We start from the raw sequence: 19,090 nt of genomic DNA on the forward strand, positions 1-19,090 counted from the left end.
CAAGTTTAACTCCAAGCTCCCAACATTTCAGCAGACAGGTGAAATGGGTGGGCAGGATCAAAGAGACCAATTGCCACATCATCTATCATTGGTTAATGGCTATCTACATATTATTGGCTAATAGTGATCATTGGCTATTTCCGTCTTCAGAGAGGATGCCCAAGCTCTGAGAATATCTGGTATCAGAACCTATGTTGGAAGATTCAGAAAAATCCAGTGCATGGCTTTCCAATTCATTCTTTGTCCCATTACCAAAATAGATGTTTCCCTTCCTTTTATATGAGCCTGGTGTTAGGATAAACTTTTATTGAATATAATTTGCTTAGACAGGATTTCCAAAAATTTTTTACTTTTTTATTTACTTCAGTAGCCAAATGAAACACAATTATTAATTTATTCATAAAACTTCACTTGTTTCCCAATTTTGGCAAAGTGTTTTTTTTTAAACTTTCCAATCTTAATATATGACCCAACTCCCTCTCTCTTCTCTTGTTACTAACATGTTATACTTGCCTATTGTTGTTTCCCAATTTCCTAATTCCCTGTCTTACATTCTCAGTAATATGTGGATTATTGAAAATGTTGATAGTGATTTTAATTCAAACGAACAGACTCTTAATATCCCTCAAAAGAAATGTACACATACACAATTTTATCTATCACTTCAGAGGTCAGAGCCACCTTCAAGCTTATGTTTGGACACCCTGAGACACCAGACACCCTGGGTTAGCAATGTTGTGCATGGATAATTTTGCAACATTACAAGTTATTTTAAAGACACAAGACTCTGAATCAGAGAAAATTAATTACTCTTCTTCTTCTAAGTTGAGTGAACTTGGTGTTTTATCAAATCACCTGTGTCCTACATACCTCATCAATAAAATGAGGTGGTTTTTTCACTTGGTGTGTGGATTCTCCTTAGCTCCAATTATCAAAGGTTCCATAATTCCAATTGCTAAATGGTATTAATTCATAACTCTGTACTATTCAGTAATATATCTTATCCTTCTATAGTCGTTTGAAATCCCATGCTTTGAGCTTTTAAGAATACTGTAGGGATGGCCACAGAATATGTATATTCATCAGAAAATGATCATACTATTTTATCATAGGTCAGATAGATGATAGCTTGATAAATAACTAGCTGGCTAGCTAGCTAGCTAATTAGGTAGGTAGACAGATATATAGATAGTTAGATCAATCATCAAAACAGGGAAGCAGAGAATTAATAATTGCAATGTTCTAAAAATCTTTTAAATATTCTATTGAGATTAAGTATTTTATATATATTCCCTAATTTGATCCTCATAAAACTTTTGTGTGGTAGTACAATTTGATTTGATAGATGAAGAAATTTAATTTCAGAGAAATTGACATTCTTATAGTCATATAACCATGACTCAGTAAGTGGTGGAAATGGAATTCAGACCCATGACCCATGACCCAGCATTTTCCACCAGCAAATTTACCTTAAAAGGAGTGTTTGATTAAAACAAACAACAAAAAAATGTGAATAAGTAATAAAACATGGGTTGTAATGTTTAATTTTAACACAGAATTTTTCAGTCAATCGTAGGTATGAAAACAGCATCCCATGTAATTACCTGAGGTGGAAGCAGCGGCAGTCTTATAAAGGCCAGAAGCATACTCAAGTCATTGCATCTCCTCTGCATGTCATATTTGACCCACATCATTAATGCATGGAAGATGGTTTCTTCATCGGGGACATTGACATCATCACTGGCCAGGAGTTTATGGAGCTCCTCAGCTGGAAGCAGTAAAAACTCTTGATTTCTCATAACTTCCATTATGTTTTCCTACAGAGACAAAAGAGCTTGGCATAAATTCGACCTTGGTTTTATTTAGCTAGCAAAGCACCTCGGAAAGAAATGAGAAAAGTAGTCAACAACCTTTGTTCTCATTATACCATAATCCTTGAGACTTAATCCTTCAGAAACTAGAAGCTCTTAAGATGAAAGCATTGTAATTGTAATTGAAGTGTAAATGTATCCATGACAGCACAGATCTTGTAATAATTGGAGGATTATAATGTTGAGCTTTGTTATGCAGGCAGAATATAAAGTGATTAAATGCTCAAGTTTCAAGTGGACTGCAAGGTAAAATTTGGTGAATATTAAAAGAATAGAATTTCAACTTTTTAAAAACTTGACTACATATACATCAATCAGAAAATGGGTAAAATTACACAGAAGTAACACTGTAAGATGCATCATTGTTCATTCAGAAAGGGAAAAAGAGAAGAGGTAGGCCATAGGTATCACAAAATCCCATATGTTTCACCCTTTTATTATCTCTCAAATCTCCCTCCCCGCATGACAGTTTCTCTGGCTTAATTGAGTCCCATTTGTTTTCTTGCAGATTGCTGCCATACCCGCCTAGTTACTCTGCCTGATTCTACCCTTAGCTTCTCTAGTGGACCTTCCGTACTGATACTAGAGGATATTTCTAAACTTCAATGTGCTCATGGCACTACTCTAAAGTTTTTGTTTCATTTTGCTTTTTTTTTTGTTCAAATCTTTTGGTTAAACACACTGGTTCTTCACGATCTGACCTCTTCCTGATTCTAACACTTCATCTCCAAACTTATTGGCACACCAGCCACAAAATTACTCTTCCTTCATTTTGCCTTATCCTCACTCCATTGCTTAAAATGACTATTAGCCACCTTGTTTTCCTAATTTGTGTCATTTTTCAAGATTCAATTCAAAAATTAAATATGAATAGGAGATATATATATATATATATATATATATATATATATATATATCTGGTGCTCTCTGTTCACTCCCATTTGATTTGGCTGCCTCACCTTCTATGCATGCACAGTGCATGCTGTTTACATCTATGACACAGTAGTTACCGAACTGCTACCTAATCTTTGGTGCACTTAGGAATCTTATCACAAGCTTTAAGCACCTTGAGAAAAAGACTTTGACATTTAACCTTTCATATCTAGATTCTGGACATAGCAGGTGAACAGTATTTATTTGTTGAATAGATACATTGATCTTTGTAGAGAAAAATAGATTTTGGAAATAGTACAGAGCAGTGCAGTGTTTTTCAAACACTTTTAAAAAAACTACTTGTCAAAAATCTTCTTACATTTCATCACAAAGTCTTCTGTGTCTGATAAATGGTTAGAGAAGACAGAGATTTGACTGTTGGCCTTCACTTTTGTTCCACCTTCCTCTATGTCTCCTGAGACAACTCCAAGCAATATATAACTAAGGCTTCTCAGATGGTAGCTTTAAAGCCACAGGTGTGGCAGAAATCTCAATAGGATGGTTATTTTAGGGTAAAACCTGAAGTAGAGTGGGATTAGATCTCTTCCCCAAAGGGCATTGTGACTATGCTAAAACATAGCAGTAGAGTCAGCAAGTGCCCGTTAATCTGTATGTCAGAACAGATTCAAACCTGTTTTCTGAAGAGACACTTGACCTATGTTACGAGTGTATCCTTAGAATTGAATCGAAGGCTTGAAGTGCCTTCAGCTTTCACAAAAGCAGTCAACTTTACTTTTAGATCATTGGTTATTTTCTTTACCTTTAAATGAAATCACATAATAGCTGATTTCATGAAGGTTTTTTTCGCCCCTTGTATTTCCTCTGTGTCGAATACAGTGCTGTGTAAATTATAGATGTCCAATACCTATTTACTTAATGAATGAACTGTATGCCCTGAGATTTAGTGCCACCAAATTTCTCTAAAGAGCTACAATAAGATAAAGAAGTTTTTGAAGAATCTTTAAAGGACTTTTTGTCCATCTATTTTTCCAGTTACTCAAAATTCTATGTGTCTATTAAACTACATACAGAATTGTATAGCTAGACCATCAGTATATAGCGAGGGGTACCATAAAAAAGCACCTCTATGAAACTGTCAACAGTGTCTATCATAAAGATATTGTTCGAGGCATATTTCATTATATTTTACAGTGTTCTCTTTATGATGACCCTTGGAAGAAATTTCTTTTAGGTTTTAGTAGCAGGAATAATTGCACTTCTCCTGAGTAAATTGGTTTGCTTTTGCCATGGATGTTGTAACTTATGAAATTGATCAGATTTCTCTTTTTATTTGGCCTCTAGAAAACTTAGAGTCAAATTGAAATCTAGCTGATAGGAAGGCTATAACGTTTAATAGTTTGATTTCTTTTTAGACAGTTCTGAAAATAGCTTCATTTAATATCACTACAGCAGATTTTCTTTTTTCTTCTTTTATTCTTGCACCTAATTTAGATTATATTCTTATAATTTTGTATCTTTAAAAATTATACTACATCTTTTGGAAACAAGCAATGTTGTATGTAGATATTGCTATAAATAAACTGGGAATTAGAAGACAGTATCAGATATTACTGAATCCATCACACTGATGCATAGATTATATTGTCTTTTTTTTCTTTATATACGTTGGAGTTCTAAAGGTCCCCTAGCTCTTTTTTTCTTTTTTTCTCCATCAAGTCTCCTTTGAATGATATCTTGCCTAATATTCCTGTGTTATTTGGGATCTAGCTTCTGGAAACTATTTTAGTTTCATTATATTTTATTCACTGAAGAAGAAAAAATATCAATTCACACTAGTTTCCTTATACCTTAGCTAATTACTTGTTGTCTGAGAAGATCAATTAATGAGAAGCATCAAAACTCTTTGGCCTGTTTACTTTTTGTACAATACCTTTATTTTAAGTTTATTCAATCATTCATTCTACACAGACTTATTGAACACCTAATATTTGGTCCTGTATAATTGTAGTGAGGAGAACGAAATGAACGTGCATCAAAAATCTTACCACATGGGACACCTAGACAATGTGCAAAGCCTAGAAAATGACTATCATCAAGTCTGTAAAAGCTTGTTTTTCAAATGGACCTAGAATATTAGGTAGGAGTATAAATTAGAAAATGAGAAACAGAATGAAATTTATTCTGACCAGGGGAGACCATATAAACAAAGGCATATAATATGGTATGAAGTGCCATGTTTGGTGTGTCAACTTGATTGACAATGAACACAGAAAAAGTCATAGAAATTAATATTGAAAGTGTAATTTAGACCATATAATGGAATAAGTTTATTGTAAAACTTTAACAGTCTCTCCATTAAATAGGAATATCTGTGTACATACATCTTTTACACATAGATTGAAATGTTCATTTTAAAGATTTTACCACCAAAATTTAAGTTGCCACTGCATAAGACACAACATAAGACAATAACCCATATTAATTACATAAATAAACACTAAAGTGTACTATTTTTGCTACTTCATAATATTTTAAATAATTTTTCTAGCTATAAAAATTCATAGTTTTGTTTGATTCTAAGTAGACAGATATTACCATTTTTAATTATTTTTTCCTGAATTTGACATAAATGTATTTTCTAATATTCATTTCCCTCTGTCTCTTAATTCTATTATTGTTTTTCCCTCATCTTATTGTTGCTAATATATCAAATAGCAGTAATTCATTTGATATTCCATTAGAAATTCATTTTTTTACACCATTTAAAAAGTTAGATAACAATTAATGATAATATCAAGTCAAGGAAAATATAAGTAACTTCCTTAAATTGTCACATTTTAGTTATTGATTTAGTTTAAAATATGGATATTAAACTGTAGTTAAATATTTTATTAATGATCCAGTAAGTTTAACACAGACTTTAATGTTGTTCACTTCTTTAACAGTTATTACCAAAGGAACACATTATCTACTTATTATGGTTAACACAAGGAAAACTCACTGCTATGAAAGTCTACTGAGATAAAACCTATGTCTCACCGTCTTGCACTTTGCAACTAGTGGTCAGTTAGAGGAACCTCCCAATCCCTGTTTTAAGCATTATGGTGGGAAGGTTAATCCTTTGCCAGACCAGTATAGAATCTCTGGCTTGATTTCAAATCACCAGAGTGTATGGAATTTATTTAATTGCCATTTAAAAAGTTATTGGTTAGGAAGATGAATACTTAGGAAGCTCATACTGTCAAATAAATGGAAAACAACTGAAAGGCAAGCCTAGGAATTGGTTACATCTTCTGATTGAGGCTTATTACCTAAGTATGAAAAATGTAAATTTTTGGTCTAAAGTTATAGGATTATAAAGTTATAATTCCATCAGCATCCTATGCCAGCAAAGCTTTGAGAGTTTCTGATACATGTATGATTCTACTATTGTCAGGAGTAAGATTGAAACATGCATCTCTTGACTCCTGAAGCAGTGTCTTTTCTCTTACAACATGTACTGGATTGAATAGTGTTTCCCAAAACTTCAAGTTCATTTGGAACATCAGAATGTAACCTTATTAGGAAATGGGGCATCATTACAGATGTAATTAGTTAAGGTAAGGTCTTACTGGATTGGAGTGGACCCTAATCCAATGGTGGGGTGCTTAGAAGAAAAAAACTAGGAGAGATGCAGTCATACAGTGAGGAGAACCCCATGAGAAGACAGAGGACACACGGGGAAGAAGGCCATGTGAAATTGGAGAGACAAAGATAAAAGTAATGCTGACACAAGATTAAATAATGAAGAAAGCTTTACCTCCTCTTCCTCAAATTCACATGGCATCACCTTCCTGGACAGAGATTCTTCATAAAATCTAATCAAATTATATTGAATATCAATGTCATTATTGTACGTGAAGGTTAGAATAGAATCCTTCTTCAAGAAAGAGGTAGATTGCAACCCTTGTATAGTGGCTACATTTCCTCCTACCTGTACCATCATCTCTTTGATGACTGAAACTGGTCTTTTACCTGTATATATGTATTAAGCCAAATGGAAACTCATTTTCACAAGGCAGACCAAATAGGAGTTGTTTGTTCACTTTGTCTACTTAACTATAAGATTTTCTAGAGTAATTCTTTAAAGGACAGACTTCTAGTGTAGAAAAAGTTTCATTAGTAATCAAAAACTGAAAATAAAAATGAAAATAATATAGCACTTTAGCCTATTAAGTTTGCAGTGATTTCAAAACAATTATGAACAGTACTTCTGAAAGCATGAGTTGATACTCTACCTTTGAAAAGTGATTTTTCATTGTGCATCATAACAATTTAACCCAAGAACTCCAGTTCTAGGAATCTTTCCATACATATATGAAGAAAAAGTTATATATATATATATATATATAAACACACACACACATATATACACACATATATACACATGTGTATATATGTATATATATACACACAATTATTCAGTACAGCATTACTTAAAATAGTAAAAAATATAAAAAGCTAATACATAAATTCTCCCCTCCCAAAAATTGAGTAAAATATAGAATAACACAGTGAACAATATTTCACAGAACTAGAACAAAAATATTCACAATTTGTATGGAAACACAAAAGACCTTGAATAGCCAAATCAACCTTGAGAAAGAAATATGGAGCTGGAGGAATCAGGTTCCCTGACTTCAGGCTATACTACAAAGCTAGAGTAATCAAAACAGTATGGTAATGGCACAAAAGCAGAAATATAGATCAATGGAACAGGATAGAAAGCCCAGAGATAAACCTATGCACATATGGTCACCTTATCTTTGATAAAGGAGGCAAGAATATACAATGGAGAAAAGAGAGCCTCTTCAACAAGTGGTGCTGGCAAAACTGGAGAGGTACATATAAAAGAATGAAATTAGAACACTCCCTAACACCATACAAAAAAATAAACTCAAAACGGATTAAAAACCTAAATGTAAGATCAGGCACTATAAAACTCTTAGAGGAAAACAGAGGCAGAACACTCTATGACCTAAATCACAGCAAGATCCTTTTTGACCCTCCCCCTAGAGAAATGGAAATAAAAACAAAAATAAACAAATGGGACCTAATGAAACAAAAGCTTTTGCACAGCAAAGGAAACCATACACAAGATGAAAAGGCAACCCTCAGAATGGGAGAAAATATCTGCAAATGAAGCAACTGACAAAGGATTAATCTCCAAAATTTACAAGCAGCCCATGCAGCTCAATATCAAAAAAACAAACAACCCAATCCAAAAATGTGCAGAAGACATAAACAGACATTTCTCCAAAGAACATATAGAGATTTCCAACAAACACATGAAAGAATGCTCAACATCATTAATCATTAGAGAAATGCAAATCAAAACGACAATGAGATATCATCTCACACCAGTCAGATTGGCCATCATCAAAAACTCTAGAAACAATAAATGCTGGAGAGGGTGTGGAGAAAAGGGAACCCTCCTACACTGTTGGTGGGAATGTAAGTTGGTGTAGCCACTATGGAGAACAGTATGGATGTTCCTTAAAAAACTAAAAATAGAACTACCATATGATCCAGAAATCCCTCTACTGTACATATACCCTGAGAAAACCATAATTCAAAAAGAGTCATGTACCACAATGTTCAATGTAGCTCTATTTACAATAGCCAGGACATGGAAGCAACCTAAGTATTCATTGACAGATGAATGGATAAAGATGTGGCACATATACACAATGGACTATTACTCAGCCATAAAAAGAAATGAAACTGAGTTATATGTAGTGAGGTGTTTGTACCTAGCATCTGTCATACAGAGTGAAGTAAGTCAGAAAGAGAAAAACAAATACCGTATGCTAATACATATATATGGAACCTAAAAAAAAAAAAAAAAAAAAGGTTCTGAAGAACCTAGGGGCAGGACAGGAATAAAGACGCAAGTGTAGAGAATGGACCTGAGGACACAAGAGGGGGAAAGGTAAGCTGGGACGAAGTGAGAGTGTGGCTCGGACGTATATAGACTACCAAATGTAAAATAGATAGCTAGTGGGAAGCAGTCGCATAGCACCGGGAGATAAGCTGGGTGCTTTCTATCCACCTAGAAGGATGGGATAAGGAGGGTCAGAGGGAGATGCAAGAGGGAGGAGATATGGGTATATATGTATACACATAGCTGATTCACTTTGTTATACAGAAGCAACTAACACAACACTGTAAAACAATTATACTCCAATAAAGATGTTTAAAAAAAAAAAGAGAGCTTCCCTGGTGGCGCAGTGGTTGAGAGTCCACCTGCCGATGCAGGCGACACGGGTTCGTGCCCCGGTCTAGGAGGATCCCACATGCCGCGGAGTGGCTAGGCCCGTGAGCCATGGCCACTGAGCCTGCATGTCCGGAGCCTGTGCTCCGTAATGGGAGAGGCCACAACAGTGAGAGGCCCGCGTAACGCAAAAAAAAAAAAAAAAAAAAAAAAAAGTTATCAGAAAAAAAAACCAAAAAAACAACAGTGAACAATAGAAAATGATCTAACTGTACAATGGGTGATTGCTTAAGCAAATTATGGTATATCCACTGTACTTAACTTTATACAACCATATAAAATTATGTTAATAAATATTTTTTTAAGTGAGAAGAAAAGAAAAAAAGTAATGCTGCCATAAGCCAAGGATTGCCAGGAACCACCAGGAGCTGAAAAAGCCAAGGAAAGATTCTTCCCTAAACTTCAGAGAGTGCCTGGCCCTGCCAATATCTTGACTTCAGACTTTTAGCCTGTAGAACTGCAAGAGAATAAATTTCTATTGTTAGAAGCTACCCGGTTTGTGGTACTTTTTATGGCAGCCCTAGGAAAATGACACATATCATAAGAGAAATTTTAAAATAGTTATGTTAAAACTCTCACATAAACCTAAGAAAACATGGTAATTATTCCCAATCTTTTAAGTGATCAATTCTAGGCTCTTTATTTTATAGAATGATTCCTTTAAGAAATATTAGGTTTCCCATGAGCCAAGGAGCGTCCGGGAGAGTAAAAAGTGGTCTACCCTCAGGATCAACTTTTCTTTATATATACTTTTTCCACTGCTTGTAGGATTTAAACTTTCTAAAAAATACACGGCAGTAAGATACACCTCTCCCAATTATCAAAGGCTAAGAATAACACCTACCTTAATGTTGCTACACAGATTTTGCTGTCAAGACCCTTTTAGGTTAAAACCAAATTTCTTGGGCTTTTGATTATTTGGCTTCTGTGAATTTCTAATGCCTCTGTCAAAGTTGCTACCTGAACTCTTGAGCACTACCTGAGAGTTCAAAAGGAAGGGATTCATTAGGAGATAATAACACCTTGTTATTTTACAGATAGGAATGCTGAGGCTCAGAGGGGCTCACACATAGTCATACCATTAGTCAAGATATGGCTGAGAGTAGGAATTCAGTCTTTCATCCTATTATATTACCTGGGCTATCTATCCTTCCATTAATTTCCCCTTCTGGTTCTCCTCTGCCCATCTAGTTTGGACTTACTGGTTTACTTTGATTTATACAACATGCTTGCACCCTGATTCCTGAGTGCTAACTTAGATCTTATTTCCAATTCTTCCTTGGTATAACTGGGTTCCATGATATGGCTTGGTGAAAATGGAGAGTCAATAGATTACCATTGACTTGGAGAGTTGGCCAAGATTTAGTTCCCAATGCTGCTACCCACTGGCTGTCTGTTAGGAATTTGGTTCCTTATCTGTAAATGTGGATAAAAATAATATTCACCTTAAAGCACTGTTGTGAGGATTAACTCTGAAGATTAAATACATTTACTGTTCTTAGAAAAGTAACTGACACATAGCAAATATTATATAAGCATTAGCCATTAACTGTTCTGCATCAGAATTTCCCTTCCTTTCAGGCTCTTATTGGTAGCTGTATTCATGTTCATATCTCTTTTTCTTCCCTATTTTCTTTACTGATTATTCAGTCAACAAACTTTTATTGAGTGCTTTTTCTATTCCTAGTATGTTCTTAATACTAGGAAAACAGAGCCAAAAAAAAAAAAAGAAAAAGAAAAGTTCTGGCTTCTAAGAAACTTGTTTTCCAATGAGGAGGACAATATGATGTTAAAAGAGAAATATATACTTTTTATGGCAAGAGAGAAAAAAAGAGAGAAAGAGAGAGAAAGATTTAATGGAATCCAATAGTTGAAAATTCAAATAGAATAAAGGAGGCCAAAGAGGAGTTTGAATTAGGAGATACACACTTTCTTTCTCTCTGGAATATCAATTCCCAAGACAAGGAAATGTTTCTCATAGAATCATAGATTTGGAGAGTACTAAAGAAATGTTGATGTCACCTGGTCTAATACTCATATCATTATCTAGCAGGGTTAAAAATGGGAATTTCTGCGACTTCATATAATCTCAAATCAGAAACGATGTTTGAAGTCACTTAATTTAATGTTTACGGTATGTACTTCTGTGCAATGTTTACCCAGTGACTATTTTCAGTGATGGGAAATCCACTACCCTAGAAGAAAGCTCATATCATTGTTGAATAGCTCTGCCAGAACACTATCTTCATTTTGAAGTAAAATTGGCTTTCTTGTAATTTTCTCACATTAATTCAGGGCAAATATACAATTAATATTCTATTGATTGGCTTTATGAATACTTGAAGATTGATTTTTTTTTCTGTCTTATGTCTTTTAAAGGCTACAGAACTATTCCTGTTTAATCTTTCTAAAGGATCTGAATCCTCAAAATCAGGAAAGAATGCTAAGTAGAAAGTACAATTTTCACTGAATTTCCCCTGAACTACCTACTTTCTTTTTTTTTTTTTTTTTTTTTTTTTTTTGTGGTATGCGGGCCTCCCTCTGCTGCGGCCTCTCCCGTTGCGGAGCACAGGCTCCGGACGCGCAGGGTCAGCGGCCATGGCTTACGGGCCCAGCCGCTCCGCGGCATGTGGGATCTTCCTGGACCGGGCCATGGCTCACGGGCCCAGCCGCTCCGCGGCATGTGGGATCCTCCCGGACCGGGGCGCGAACCCGTTCCCCTGCATCGGCAGGCGGACGCGCAACCACTGCGCCACCAGGGAAGCCCCCTGCTTTCTTTACTGTACTCCTTCAGAAATAAAAACAAATTAAAAAAATATTTTTCACAGACTACATTGCTTATTTATATACATCTTTTTATCTTTCCCAAGACATTTTCTAAAGGCAGGAAAACAAATATGAAGCAATCACTGTCTAAAAACACATTTCAATAATTCAATTTATCTCTGTGTGTTTATATATATAACATATATATACAAATATACGTATTTTATATATATATATATATATATATATAATTCAGAAAAGAAAGCAAGGAAAAATAATGTTTTCAAAGAGTTGTCAGTGTATTCAACTCTTCTTTTTCTTGTCAATTTTGTTAGCAGTGCTTAGGAAATGACATAAAATTGAATTTCTTTAAGACTTCTCGGATCCAAATCTGCCAGACTAAAGTGAATGGTTGCCAGTTTTATTGATTCTTTTTTTAAACATCATTATTGGAGTATAATTGCTTTACAATGTTGTGTTAGTTTCTGCTGTATAACATAGTAAGTCAGCTATACCTATACATATATCCCCATATCCCCTCCCTCTTGCGTCTCCCTCCCACCCTCCTTATCCCATAACTCTAAGTGGACAAAAAGCACCAAGCTGATCTCCCTGTGCTATGCAGCTGCTTCCCACTAGCTAACTAGTGGGATAGATATACATTTGGTCGTGTATATATGTCCATGTCACTCTCTCACTTCACCGCATCTTACCCTTCCCCCTCCCCATGTCAAGTCCATTCTCTGTCTGCATTTTTATTCCTGTCCTGCAACTAGGTTCTTCAGAACCATTTTTTTTTTATTCCATATATATATGTTAACATACAGTATTTGTTTTTCTCTTTCTGACTTACTTCACTCTGTATGACAGACTCTGGTACATCCACCTCACTACAGATAATTCAATTTTGTTTCTTTTTAAAGCTGAGTAATATTCCATTGTGTATATGTACCACATCTTCTTTATCCATTCATCTGTCAATGGATACTTAGGTTGCTTCCTTCATCTGGTTATTGTAGATAGAGCTGCAATGAACATTGTGGTACAAGACTCTTTGAATTATGGTTTTCTCAGGGTATATGCCCAGCAGTAGGATTGCTGGGTCATATGGTAGTTCTATTTTTAGGTTTTTAAGGAACCTCCATACTGTTCTCCATAGTTGCTGTATCAATTTACATTCCCATCAACAGAGCAAGAGGGTTCCCCTTTCTCCACACCCTCTCCAGCATTTACTGTCTGTACATTTTTCTGTGATTGCCATTCTGACTGCTGTGAAGGGATAACTCATCGTAGTTTTGATTTGCATCTGGTGTGAGGTGATACCTCATTGTAGTTTTGATTTGCATTTCTCTAATGATTAGTGATGTTGTGCATCCTTTCATGTGTTTGTTGGCAATCTGTATGCCTTCTTTGGAGAAAAGTCTATTTAGGTCTTCTGCCCATTTCTGGATTGGATTTTTTGTTTTTTTGATATTGAGCTGCATGAGCTGCTTGTATATTTTTGATATTAATCCTTTGTCAGTTGCTTCGTTTGCAAATACATTCTCCCATTCTGAGGGTTGTCTTTTTGTCTTGTTTATGGTTTCCTTTGCTGTGCAAAAGCTTCTAAGTTTCATTAGGTCCCATTTGTTTAGTTTCATTTTTATTTGGTTTTTATTTCCCTTTCTCTAGGAGGTGGGTTGAAAAGTATCTTGTTGTGATTTATGTCATAGAATTGTATGCCTAAGTTTTCCTCAAAGAATTTTATAGTGTCTGGTCTTACATTTAGGTCTGTAATCCATTTTGAGTTTATTTTTGTATACAGTGTTAGGGAGTGCTCTAATTTCATTATTTTAAATGTAGCTGTCCAGTTTTCCCAGCATCACTAGGAACCTCCATACTGTTCTCCATAGTTGCTGTATCAATTTACATTCCCATCAACAGAGCAAGAGGGTTCCCCTTTCTCCACACCCTCTCCAGCATTTACTGTCTGTACATTTTTCTGTGATTGCCATTCTGACTGCTGTGAAGGGATAACTCATCGTAGTTTTGATTTGCATTTCTCTAATGATTAGTGATGTTGTGCATCCTTTCATGTGTTTGTTGGCAATCTGTATGCCTTCTTTGGAGAAAAGTCTATTTAGGTCTTCTGCCCATTTCTGGATTGGATTTTTTGTTTTTTTGATATTGAGCTGCATGAGCTGCTTGTATATTTTTGATATTAATCCTTTGTCAGTTGCTTCGTTTGCAAATACATTCTCCCATTCTGAGGGTTGTCTTTTTGTCTTGTTTATGGTTTCCTTTGCTGTGCAAAAGCTTCTAAGTTTCATTAGGTCCCATTTGTTTAGTTTCATTTTTATTTGGTTTTTATTTCCCTTTCTCTAGGAGGTGGGTTGAAAAGTATCTTGTTGTGATTTATGTCATAGAATTGTATGCCTAAGTTTTCCTCAAAGAATTTTATAGTGTCTGGTCTTACATTTAGGTCTGTAATCCATTTTGAGTTTATTTTTGTATACAGTGTTAGGGAGTGCTCTAATTTCATTATTTTAAATGTAGCTGTCCAGTTTTCCCAGCATCACTTACTGAAGAGGCTATCTTTTCTCCACTGTATATTCTTGCCTCCTTTATCAAATATAAGGTGACCATATGTGCATAGGTTTATCTCTGGGCTTTCTATCTTGTTCCATTGATCTATATTTCTGTTTTTCTGCCAGTGCCATACTGTCTTGATTACTGTAGTTTTGTAGTATAGCCTGAAGTCAGGGAGCCTGTTTACTCCAGCTCCATTTTTCTTTCTCAAGATTGCTTTGGCTACTCAGGGTCTTTTGTGTTTCCATACGAATTGTGAAAATTTTTTTTCTAGTTCTGTGAAAAATGCCAGTGATATTTTGATAGGGATTGCATTGAATCTGTAGATTGCTTTGGGTCATATAGTCATTTTTACAATGTTGATTCTTCCAATCCAAGAATGAGGTATATCTTTCCATCTGTTTGTATTGTCTTTAATTTCTTTCATCAATGTCTTATAATTTTCTGCGTTCAGGTCTTCTGTCTCTGTACGTAGGTCTATTCCCAGCTATTTTATTCTTTGTGTTTCAAGGGTAAATTGGAGTGTTTCTTTAATTTCAGATTTTTCATTAGTGCACATATTTTTCTGTACATTAATTTTGTATACTGCAACTTTACCAAATTCATTGACTAGCTCTAATAGTTTTCTGGTAGCATCTTTAGGATTCTCTATGTATAGTATCATGTCATCTGCAAACAGTGAAAGTTTTACTTCTTCTTTTCTGATTTAGACTCCTTTTATTTCTTTTTCTTCTTTGATTGCTGTGGCTAAAACTTCCAAAACTATGTTAATAACAGTCATGAGAGTGCTCAACCTTATCTTGTTCCTGATCTTAGTGGAAATGGTTTCATTTGTTCACCATTGAGAACTACTTTGGCTGTGAAATTGTCATTTATGGCCTTTGTTATGTTGAGGTAAGTTCCCTTTATGCCTACTTTCTGGAGGGTTTTTAATAATAAATGGGTGTTAAATTTTGAAAGCTTTTTCTGCATCTATTGAGTTGATCATATGGTTTTTATCCTTCAATTTGTTAATATGGTGTATCACATTGATTTATTTGTATATATTGAAGAATCCTTGCATACCTGGGATAAAACCCACTTGATCATGCTGTATGATCCTTTTAATCTGCTGTTGGATTCTGTTAGCTAGTATTTTGTTGAGGATTTTTGCATCTATGTTCTTCAGTGATATAGGCCTGTAGTTCTGTTTCTTTGTGTCATCTTTGTCTGGTTTTGGTATCAGGGTGATGGTGGCCTCGTAGAATGAGTTTGGGAATGTTTCTCCATCCGCTATATTTTGGAATAGTTTGAGAAGGATAGGTATTAGCTCTTCTCCAAATGTTTGATAGAATTCCCCTGTGAAGCCATCTGGTCCTGGACTTTTGTTTGTTGGAAGATTTTGAATCACAGTCTCAGTTTCTGTTCTTATGATTGGTGTCTTTATATTTTCTGTTTCTTCCTGGTTCAGTCTTGGAAGGTTGTGCTTTTCTAAGAATTTGTCCAATTCTTCCAGGTTGTCCATTTTATTAGCATAGAGTTTTTTGTAGTAATCTCTCATGATCCTTTGTATTTCAGCATGTCAGTTGTTACTTCTCCTTTTTCATTTCTAATTCTATTGATTTGAGTCTTCTCCCTTTTTTTCCTGATGAATGTGACTAATGTTTTATCAATTTTGTTTATCTTCTCAAGGAACCAGCTTTTAGTTTTATTGTTCTGTGCTATTGTTTACTTCATTTCTTTTTCATTTATTTCTGACCTGATCGTTATGATTTCTTTCCTTCTGCTAACTTTGGTTTTTTTTCTTGTTCTTCTTCCTCTAATTGCTTTAGGTGTAAGGTTAAGTTGTTTATTTGAGATTTTACTTGTTTTTTTGCAGTAGGATTGTATTGCTATAAACTTCCCTCTTAGAACTGCTTTTCCTGCATCCCATAGATTTTGGGTCATAGTGGTTTCATTTTCATTTGTTTCTAGGTATTTTTTGATTTCCTCTTTGATTTCTTCAATGATTTCTTGGTTATTTTGTAGTGTATTGTTTAGCCTCCGTGTGTTTGTATTTTTTACAGTTATTTTTCCTGTAATTGATACCTGGTCTTTTAGCATTGTGGTTGGAAAAGATACTTGATATGACTTCAGTTTTCTTAAATTTACCAAGCTTTATTTGTGACCCAAGTTATGATCTATCCTGGACTTGAGTAGAAAGTGTACTCTGTTGTTTTTGGATGGAATGTCCTATAAATATCAATCAAGTCCATCTTGTTTAATATGTCATTTAAAGCTTGTGTTTCTTTATTTATTTTCATTTTGATTGATCTGTCCATTGGTGAGAGTGGTTTGTTAATGTCCCCTACTATTATTGTGTTACTGTCAATTTCTTCTTATGGCTGTTAGCATTTGCCTTTTGTATTGAGGTGCTCCTGTGTTGGGTGCATAAATATTTACAATTGTTATATCTTCTTCTTGGATTGATCCCTTGATCATTATGTAGTGTCTTTCTTTGTCTCTTGAGTAGTCTTTATTTTAAAGTCTATTTTGTCTGATATGAGTTACTACTGCAGTTTTCTTTTGATTTCCATTTGCATGGAATATCTTTTTCCATCACCTAACTTTCAGTCTGTATGTGTCCCTAGGTCTGACATGGGCCTCTTGTAGATTAATTAATTCTTTACCACCCACTAAGTGTGGCTACTTCATTGGTAGAAAATTTTGCCCCCAAATATTAGGGTATGAACTTTAAAAAGAAGCACTTTATAGTAATTCCCAACTGTATCCCATATCAAAAATAATTTCTGATGGTCATCTTTCAAGATTATCATATGGGAGAAAAGATAACTTTGTTTTCATAAGTCCCTTAAGAAATACGTGTCTATGACTGGAAGTGTTTTCTGACACAATGTTAGTAAAGAGATAAGATGAGTTAAAAATTGTAGTGGAAAGATCAATTATTTTTTAGTAAAAATGATTGAAAAAAGTCCTAATTCTAATACTTCCTAATCATGATTTCCCAGACAAAGACAATTATTCTAAGATATCATCTCTTCATCTTGAACATGGGTTCTATAACAACAACTACCCTATGAACCTTTTGTGATTTGCTTTCAAGCAAAGTGATATTAGGAAGAAAATATTTTCTAAACCATATAATGTGATGCAAATTGTATGCAAAATTATTTTGGGACTATTCTTTAACTCATAATCGTTTGGTCAGCTTCTGATACTGGATACATACTGTTCAAAAGTTTTAATATGTGATACATTATTATCTACTAATATAAGGAAAGGGAACATGTAGAAATCATTTATAAACTTTACCACTAAGAAAAATAGCCCAGTTAGCTAAACAGTTACAATTTCTTTCTTCTTTCTTTCTTTCTTTTTCTTTCTTTCTTTCTTTTTGTTTAACAGAAAAGCAACTATTCTCAAACATGTAATTGCTTTGTGAACTGTGTAACACTACATGTATAAATTATTAGAGTAGCCTATTAATATTAGGCATATTTATTCCTTAGGAGATCCCAAACCTGTCTCTTCCCCTTCCTTCATAAATTGTTCTGCAGTAGTATTTGCCAGGTTTCTTTTAAGCGTCTTAGAGAAATCATTGAGAACATTAGCAGTTGGAAAAGTTAGGAGGAAATGGAAAATCTCTGCACAATTTTAATGAAAGCCACATGCTTCTGCCAGCCCATGGGAGAAACGGTATTATTGCCAATTAAATCATGAGACTTTAGCATACCTATATATTCAAAGGTGTTTCTTTTCATTGCAGTAGAGTGTCCTGGCCACCTGATCATATAAATGTTTTCTTAATAAAGTTAAAATGCTTGATGAAATTATAAAAATAATATTTTACAACTTCATAAGGAAAAGAAAATTTTAATGCAAGGTAATATTTCTGTTTTTCCTCCTTGCAGAAAGATGACTTTTAGAATTTATCAATACTTTGATATTTAAGAATGTATATTTTATCAGGTAGTGCTCAGTCTGTACTTACAGAAAATTGAAAGAAAATTTACCCCTCGTCTTAACAGAAAACAATTTTTTCAGAAACAAAAATAATTGTTTTGTCAACCTAGATTTGTATAGTCTTTTGTTCTTATGCTTGTAAGCATAAATGACTTGTCAGGAAATTCTGTTATATGCATAATCTGAAAAGGTCAGACAGTTGGGGTAAAAAGTATGTGTAGAAAAGAAAGGATTTGGGGGCTTCCCTGGTGGTGCAGTGGTTGAAAGTCCACCTGATGATGCAGGGGACGTGGGTTTGTGTCCCGGTCTGGGAGGATCCCACATGCCGTGGAGCGGCTAAACCCGTGAGCCATGGTTGCTGGGCCTGCTCATCCAGAGCCTGTGCTCCGCAACGGGAGAGGCCCCAACAGTGAGAGGCCCACGTACCACAAAAAAAAAAAAAAAAGGTGTTGGTATGGAATTTGCTTACATAACCACATTATTTTGCAGTAAAACACAACATTAGCTTTCTCCATCAAAGAATACATTACAATTTTGCCATTTTAAAATGGGTTCTACAGAAGCATATAAAATATTAATTGTAGTTTTACATTCATTTATTGCTTAATAAAATGATTTAGACTATTTCCTTTCTGGGGTGGACAAATTTACTAGTTGGTCACAACAAATATTAAAAGTCACAGTACAGGGGGCTTCCCTGGTGGCGCAGTGGTTGAGAATCCACCTGCCGATGCAG

General features: G+C 34.7%; 1 protein-coding gene across 2 annotated transcripts in view; it reads right to left on the reverse strand.

Annotated features, from left to right (window-relative positions):
- Nucleotides 1-19,090, reverse strand: part of KLHL1 (kelch like family member 1) — a 420,028-nt gene that overhangs the window by 138,969 nt on the left and 261,969 nt on the right. For both annotated transcript variants that reach the window (XM_007102521.1, XM_007102520.1), the window contains one exon: nucleotides 1,605-1,817. In XM_007102521.1, coding sequence (XP_007102583.1) covers nucleotides 1,605-1,817 — 213 coding nt within the window. The remainder of the gene's footprint in view (nucleotides 1-1,604; nucleotides 1,818-19,090) is intronic.

The sequence above is a fragment of the Physeter macrocephalus genome, chromosome 13 (assembly GCF_002837175.3).
Source record: "Physeter macrocephalus isolate SW-GA chromosome 13, ASM283717v5, whole genome shotgun sequence".
Taxonomy (NCBI): Eukaryota; Metazoa; Chordata; class Mammalia; order Artiodactyla; family Physeteridae; genus Physeter; species Physeter macrocephalus.